The 8558-nt window shown below is 38.4% G+C and overlaps 1 protein-coding gene across 1 annotated transcript; it reads right to left on the reverse strand.

Annotated features, from left to right (window-relative positions):
* Positions 1–328: 328 nt before the first annotated feature.
* LOC133460675 (H-2 class I histocompatibility antigen, Q9 alpha chain-like) lies at positions 329–8558 on the reverse strand. The gene is made up of 7 exons (XM_061741391.1): positions 8418–8558; positions 4800–5066; positions 2705–2986; positions 2182–2472; positions 1579–1692; positions 1301–1318; positions 329–794 (listed from the first exon to the last, which is right to left on the reverse strand). The coding sequence occupies exons 1-5, from the start codon at positions 8467–8469 to the stop codon at positions 1583–1585; spliced, it is 1002 nt and encodes a 333-aa protein (XP_061597375.1). The 5' UTR covers positions 8470–8558; the 3' UTR covers positions 329–794; positions 1301–1318; positions 1579–1582.

The following is an 8558-nucleotide window of genomic DNA, read 5'->3' on the forward strand; positions in this document are numbered from 1 at the left end:
CTAGCTACAGAGGTAAAGCCTTTGCCGTGATCAATTTCAAATTATTCAACCTACAGTTCAGTCAAATGAATATGTACTTTAGACTGCTAACGAGGCAGATGCTGAGGAGCCTGCTACAAGCTCCAATCAATATAGCAACGTAAGAAATAATCATAGTTTATGCGTAAATGGGCCAAACTCCATCAAATGATGTCGGCAAAGGAACTGTACAGGTCCATCTGCAGCGCCAGATAGCCAAGGCGGATCTGGAGATGGAATATTTCAAACTTAAAATTGAGGTAAAGAAATGATGTGCAGAACAACCTGTCAGTGATTCCATTATTGTATTTTTACAATGTTTCTCTTTTCAGGCAATGAAGCAAACAGTGGGCAAATGAATTGAAAAAATAAAAATAAAAAAAGCGAAGACTCTGTCAACTGTATTTTATTAATTGAAATGATTGAGACAGATTTGATCACGCACTCTGTGACCATCTGCCATGTCAACCTGCTGCTGAAAGGGAGGAGCCGGTACTGGTTCCTCAATCACTGGAGTCAATTAATTGCTCAATATGACATATTGTGCAATATGGCAACAATTATATCACAGGCCCTGTCTGGGCAGGCCCTCAGCCTGCGCAAGCGCTGAAACCTCTCCTTGAGAATCTCAAAAATCATCTCAATTTCTCCCCGGGATCTGCTGTGAGCCACGATGAAGCATGTTTGCGCTCCAGCATCCGGATCGGGGTACGGGGTAATGAGCTCAGGGAGGCACCGATATCCTCTATCCCGCAGGAGATTGCCATCAAATTCTCCTGCAATTGCACATATAACACAAAGTTAGACACATGAATATTTGCAAAACTGATCAATATAATATTAGTAATATAAGGCACTCTATAGACACTTGGTGCTCAGATAGATAATTTAAGGCAACTGTAAGGTTACTCAAATAAATCAGGGATTCTGCTGAAAAACGGTAGCGCTCTCGCAAATACTCATCGGGGAAAGATAAAATGTCATACCGTGGTCTTATCACCCTCTCACGGTTTGGGCCTCTATGTGTAACAAGCAGCAGCCCTCCTGAACTTGCGCTTAAATACCCGAACATAACTGGGCTGAACAAAACCGGCATAAAACCTACCCCCTACCAGGTTTGGTTCAGAGCCTATGTTACCATGGTAACTTACTTAACCTGACCATTTTGGAACGGAAATCCCAGGTTTACCATTTACCCTGGGTTAACATACCCAGTTTAGCCAGTAAACCTCCTTCTTGGAATACCCCCCAGAGGATTAAGAAAGAAAAACGTTTTACTTACCAGATAGAGGACGTTTGTCTGAAATAAAAATAAATGACACATTGTTACATGTTACAGTTTAAAACTGTGACTTCTCCTTTACATCTTGAACCATTATTCATATATCTGTTAACATTTTTCTGTTTCTGAATTTTTACACTTGTTATAGTTTGGAAAAATATTTTCCTGGCTGGTTGATCAGACTTTGTTTCTGTTGCATTGATAAAAATATATGAGCCTAAAATCAAAATACTGAAGACAGGATAAAATCATTTCTCACCGTTACAAAGATTTCTTACCGTTCTATTTACCGTTCTTTTTGTAAAGAACGACTCCGACAACCACAGCGACAACGACGGCAGCGAGAACAACCAGAGCAACAATGATGGGGAGATTCATGTCGTTTGGTTTCGCTGTTGAGAAAAAAAAAAACAGATAAATAACCTGATTATTAAACAAACATTCATCAACTAAACTGAAAAAAAAAGTATACCAAAAACATGGATCTGTTTATTTAACTGCCTCTAAGATCTTGTAAAACGTTTCAACAGTTGAACAAATGTTGCAGCTCGTTCTCTGGTGATCTTTTACAAACTTTCTGATTACACTGATTTATGTAAGTTAAAGGTAAGTAAACAGAAATAAGAAAACTAATAATTAAGACTAAACAAGTATTGTTTTATAGACCTATATCTTTAAATCCTGAGAATTAATTTACTTTTGTGGAAACCTGATTCACATTTGGGGATTTATGTGCTGCTGTGAAGTTAGACTGGATCTTGATGTTTTACTCAAAATAATGTAATAATGTAATAAATTAAGACAAAATTAATATAAAAATGTATATGTATAACCTATATCAATATTATAATGACCTTCATCCCTTCAGATTTCAGTCTTACCTTCATTGGACAGGATCCGTCCTCGGTCCAGTTCAGTGACGATGTTGTTGTCTCCAGACAGCTGAAACACACATTCGTACTTCGTCCAGTCCTCAGATGAAAGTCTGAGGTCAACAGTCATCTGGAAGGTCCCGTCGTGGTTGGGGAGGATCTCTCCTTTGTCCACACCTTCATGGATCTCCTCTCCATCCTTCCTCCAGAACATCTCAGCTCTGTTGGGGTAAAAACCTGTAGCGTGGCAGCTGACTGGAAAGGAGGAGTTTTTCTGGAGGAGAGACACTGAAGGAAGCTCTACAGAGGAAACAAAGTTTATACTTTCTGTATTCATATTAACATATTATTAATTATATTCATATGTGATATAAATTGGATGTTTTACAAACACACCACATACTGTGCTCTGAAGTGTGACAAATAAGAAGTGAGTGATGGTACACATTAATGTAAAAACAGATGAAAAGACAGGAAGTTGAGAAAAAAGGAAAGAGACAGAGTTTTGGAGAAAGAGAAATTATAGATCTACCTGTTCTCATCAGAGAGCTCCTCCCATAGTTCACATACTTCTTCCCCCACTGAGGACAAATCTGGGTAAAGTAGTTCTTCTTCCGTAGGGTAAAAGCTCTGTTATGATCCCACTTGTGTTTGGTGATGAGAGCCTCTTGTTTTGGAGCGATCCATGACTCCATCTTCTCTGAGTCCAGAGCTACAAAGTCTTCTCCATCGTATCCATACTGATGAAAACCTTTAATGTCTCCAGTCTCATCGTCCCACTCACATCCATACATCTTCTGGACAATGTGAACACCTGAGAAACAGAAAGTCTGAAATGAAAACACTGAGAACTCAACACAGAGATTGTGTTGACTTATGAACAGCCGTATTTCAGGATCTCATCTGTATTCTTCTACATGTCAGGTGTGTTTCCAGAGCCACTAAAAACAGCTGTAATTAAACCTCTGCTAAAAAGGACAAGGACAAGACACAGATGAACAACTGCAGGTCTATCTCAAATCTTCCATTTTAATATCGAACACTGAAAAAGCAGTTTTCCAACAGCTAAATAACTTTTTAACACAAAATAATTGCTATGATGCCTTCCAGTCAGGTTTTAGACGGCACCACATCTCTGAGACGCTCTGACCAAAAGGTTTAATGACATATGTCTGAATACAGACGTTAGAAACATGTCGGTCTTCGTTTTACTGGATCTCAGTGCTACATTTGATCCAGTCGACCGCAATATTTTACTGTTGAACTGGACAGGTCTTTTTGGACCTGTACTAAACTGGTTCAAAACATACTTAGAGAACAGGAAGTACTTTGTGTCAATCCTGTGACCTCTTCTGTTAAACATCTGCTCCCACTGGCACAGATTATAAAGAACAACAAAATAAACTACCATAGCTATGCAGATGACACTCAGGTATATATAACAATGTCACCAGGAGACCAAGGCCCTGTACAGGCTCTCGGTAAATGATTTGAGGAGATTAATGACTGGATGTGCCACAACTTTCTCCAGCTAAACAAAAAATAAAACTGGGGTAATTGTCTTTGGAGCCAAAGAGAAACGATCCCAGGTCAGAGGTCACAGGACAGAGCTTCAATCTTTATACCTAAAAACTACCAGCCAGGCCAGAAATCTGGGTGTAGTGATGGACTCAGACCTATATATAGAAAAAGACATTAAGGCAATAACAAAGTCAGCCTACTATCACCTTAAAGCAGTGGTTCTCAATTCCGGTCCTCGAGGGCCGGTGTCCTGCATGTTTTAGATGTTTCCCTGCTTTAACACACCTGATTCTAATTAATCATCGTCATCAGCTTGTCATCCAGGGCTGCACAATTCTGTTAATGACACAGTCACTTGTATCATGGTGCAATGAAGCAGGGAAACATCTAAAACCTGCAGGGACACCGGCCCTCGAGGACCAGGGTTGGTGACCCCTGTTTTAGATGTTACACGCGCCGTTTTGAGCTGAACATTTGTCGGACGCCCTGCTTCTATTTTCTTCCTGCCGCTCGCGTTGAAAGCCGGTTGAAAGCGCTGTAGGAAACGGTCATGGATGAGGAACGGCTGATCCAGTTAGTTGAAATGAGAAGTTATCTCAATGATACCTCCTCATTTCACTACAAAAACCTCAATAAAGTGGCAGCTGCTGGAGGGAGATGGACAGAAAGCCGTGCTCAGCTATAGTCGGACGCTCGCATGCAGTTACACGGTTTTATAGTTGTGGACGTGGTTTGCATTTTGGTTACATATCGAAAATCCGCAAATCTGAACAGCTCGTAGATCCACATCACACTGGATGGCTCATCCGGGCGACTGTACAGACACTGCAGAATTTGGTTGCTTTCCTCCTTCTCTGAGTTGGCAGGCTGAGGGGAGACCACTTTATGTTAAAGCAAGAGAAACGTGTTTTTCATAATAGGTCCACTTTAAGAATATATCAAGGTTAAAAGATCTGATAAAACATGATAATGATTATTTAAACTCTGACTCATGTGTTTCTAACAAAACAAAATGAACAAAAGTCTCTTTCTAAGTGTGCGTGATACTTCATAACACATAATGATACAAAAACACATTCCCATTAAACAGAGAAACAGAAACTAACCTCCAGTTTGGTTGAAGCGCTGCTTTGCAATGTCAATGTTGGCTTTGAAGCTCTGCTGGGCACCTACAAAGTTCCCAGTGTTTCTCTCCAAGTACTGTGGATCCTCCTCTGTGACTCTGCTCATCCAGTCCTGTTTAGGTTCTACCTTCTTGGTGTTGCTGTCATAGCGAACCATCTGAACATCATCAACTAATCCAACAGCCACAAACTCTGGGAAGTTTGGAACTTGAGAGGATCCAGTGTAGAAATACTTCAGAGAGTGAGTCACTGCAAGAAGAAACGAACGTGGAGATTTTAGTTTTCAGGATATCGGCCTCATCATTTCCTTTCAGGGGTTAATTAAACAGCTGATGCAGATTACAATGAAGACATTTTAAACATTTAATTTAGAATAATTTAATTTGATAATTAACATTTAATAGTCTGTCAAGAACTAACAGTAAATATAAAAATACACTTACAGATTAAATACACACATGCACATATACATACATACGGATATGTGTATTTGTACGTGTGTGTTAAAAGACTCAAATACCCAAATTAGTTTCCACCTAATATCAGCTCTTATTCTTTATAAGATATTTTTAAATATATATCGTATATGTTAATATAACAACCATCTTCTTGTGAAAACATTTTATTATCAAAGTTTAAGAAGTTTAAGAAAACTCTTCTTTCTCTGATGAAAATACTTTCAATCAGAATTTGTTTTCATATATTTTATCTTGTTTTCAGTTGATAGCATTCAATATTAATAATACAGACATTGAAATCTAGGCTCATGTGTTTATGTTTATGTGTATATGTTTGCAAATTACTATTTAAAAAATAAGTTTATTTGCAAACAGTTTGGTCTAGTTACATAAAACAACATGTTCTCCTGTGTTGTGACTTTTGTAGGTATTGGATCCAAAGCCCTAATTAAATAAATGATGCTGTTTAGTGGATGTTTTTAATAAAGTGATTATATATAACAGCTCAAACAATAAGAAAAAGATCATTTCAAGAAGTTTGAAATTATTAAATTGTTTTCATTTAAACAAAGGCAGTTTTCATTGTAAAGTTTTTGACAAGAAAAGTTTTGTTCCAGTTTTATTGTCATCTGGTTTTTCACGCACCACGTAGCCTAGTATTTAATCCTAAATTTTTGTTGGTTTGTTTATTTCAGATAATGTGGATGTGGCATACAGAGCCATCAATGGGTTGATATACCTACATCATTATTTTTATCTATATGTGTAAATTACATGTCATCTAATACTGGTAATTTCAGAGTGTGGTGATACATTTCTGGGTGTTTTCTATTAAGGTAAAATGGTGGGAAAATGGTCAAATGGGGTAGTCTAGTGGCTACAGAGGTGGGCTTGGGTCAAGCCCCAGAATGGCAACCAAGATTAACCTTGGGCCCCTGAGCAAGACCCATTAACTCTAATTGGATAAAAGCGTCTGCTAAATGACAGTATTATTATTATAAAAATGTAGTGTTGCCTACCAGCATGTAGTGTCTAACTCTGACCAGCAGAGGGCGCGTTTGCTTAACTGTGTGCAGGCCGAGGGGAGACGCGCAGGGACCTGGGGTCCGTCTCACAAAGCAGGTTCAACAAACTCTGAGTCTAATCCTGAACTCTTAGTTGATCTACTCTGAGATCGGAAACTCTGAGTTTTCGGTTCCAGAACAGCGGATTTGAGGTAATTTACTCAACTCTAAGTAATTTCACCTGGGGTTAAGCGCGTGCACCACACAACTATAAAAAGCCATCATCAGCCAGCCCTGATTCAACGATTCACCATGGCAACCGGCGACAACAAAAGATCCACATACTTTTTCTTTTTTTTTAAACTTTATTTAACATTTCAATTTACAAAATCCCTTTGAGGAAACATTAGTTTGCATCTGAAGATCCACATACTTCACGCCACTGGAGTTAGAAGTGTTAATACGTGCGTATGGCGAGTATGAGAGCATATTTCGGAGAAAAAAAAACACATCGTAATTGCCACACAACGTAATTGGGAATTAAAAGTTGCGTTCCGTATTGAACCAATAGGGGTCTCCAACTCCGGTCCTGGATTCCCCTATCCAGCATGTTTTAGGTGTCTCCCTGCATGATAACACCTGATTCTAATCAATGGTCGTCATTAACTTGTCATCAAGGTCCGGACAGTTCTGTTGCTGACACAGCTCCTTGTATCATGGTGTGCTGAAGCAGGGAAACATCTAAAACATGCTGGATAGGTGCCCTCCAGGACCGGAGTTGGAGACCCCTGACTACAGACACATATTATGCTCTTATTTATTTATGTAATAATATACAGGTGGAGGTCGGAAAATTTGAATATATTGCAAAACTTAATTCGTAGTAAATTCAACTTAAAGTGAAACAAATATTATTTCCCACTACATACAAAGTGAGATATTTCAAGCCTTTATTTGTTATAATTTTGATGATTAGCCTATGGCTCACAGTTTATGAAAACCCCAAATAAAAAATCTAAAAAAATTAGAATATATTATGAAATCAATAAACAATTCAATCATCAAAATTATAACAAATAAAGGATTAACATATATTGCTTTGCCTGTAATGAGACTATGTAATATACATGTATTACGCGGTCTGATAACCATCTCCCGACGAATATTTAATTCTCTGCGCATTATTGCTGCACCTTCATCAATTGTGTCTTCATCAAAAGGGCATGCCATGTTCGTGACAATGGACTTCTAATATATATACTGACTCTGTTTTTAATGACAGACGGCAGAACTTCGCCAAAACTCGCCTGCTGACTGAATGAATGAGGAAATCAAATGTGTGTGTGGCTCTGAAAGAGGCGGAGACGCAGAGAAACTCCAGGTTCATTGAGGAAAACCTGGTCCCGACCAGGTTAGGTTCAGAGCGTCTGTTACTACGGTAACTGACCGAGAGCTTAAGTTACCTCTCTTTGTGAAACAGGCTAGAATTACCTCTCTTTCTTTGGTTTGAGTTACCTCCCTTTGTGAAACGGAAAACTCAGAGTTTCCTTCATTTCAGGGTTAACAGACTCAGAGTTTTCACTAAACCTGCCTTGTGAAACGGACCCCAGAACACCTGTCGACAGGTGGACAAGTCTCACTCGATCACAGTGATTGACTCAGACGGTTGTAAAATTAAATACTAAGTTGAAGGTCCAACATTTTTGTCCAGGTTTCATTACCGGTAATTTGTTTTGAAAATCATTCTGTTGAACCACAATTCTAAACCAATTTCTGACTTTCATTAGAATTTTTTAGTAAAGATTTAAATTTTTACTTTTGTTAGTTTACTATTATGGGCGTTTAATAAATGGCAACTTCATTTGTTATCAAACTTTTACTGATCCCATTAACTATCATTACTTGCACTTGATCATTCTAAGTATATTAATGTCTTATTTATTTGAATACGTTGGTTAATACAAAGTTTGTAAAAGAATCATGAAAACTCTCACATATAACATAAGTTAACATTTTAAGATAAGCCTCTTGTGGTTAAGGAACAGAAAGAGAAACAGTTCACGGAGGTTTTTAGTCCGAGCGCTGCAACTCCTTTTACTGCATTTTATATCCTCATAAAACAAAACATTTTAACTCACCTGCTGCTGAAAAATGTGTTTCCATCAGAAGCAAAAACACAAGTCTCAACATTGTGACCCTAAAATCCCTTTCAAGTAGATTTAAGAGAATAAATGATTCCGCTCGTCAGAGTTACAGCAGGAAGGTGGAACAAACGAGGA

Source organism: Cololabis saira, chromosome 15, assembly GCF_033807715.1.
Source record: "Cololabis saira isolate AMF1-May2022 chromosome 15, fColSai1.1, whole genome shotgun sequence".
NCBI classification, from domain to species: domain Eukaryota; kingdom Metazoa; phylum Chordata; class Actinopteri; order Beloniformes; family Belonidae; genus Cololabis; species Cololabis saira.

Excerpts from the sequence above, each read along its gene's own strand:
- LOC133460675 (XM_061741391.1), bottom strand. The coding sequence starts at position 8,469 with ATGTTGAGACTTGTGTTTTTGCTTCTGATGGAAACACATTTTTCAGCA. Across the intron at positions 5,067-8,417 it reads AACACATTTTTCAGCAGCAG|TGACTCACTCTCTGAAGTAT; the intron begins GTGAGTTAAAAT and ends TTCTTCTTGCAG. Across the intron at positions 1,693-2,181 it reads ACGGATCCTGTCCAATGAAG|CGAAACCAAACGACATGAAT; the intron begins GTAAGACTGAAA and ends TTTTCTCAACAG.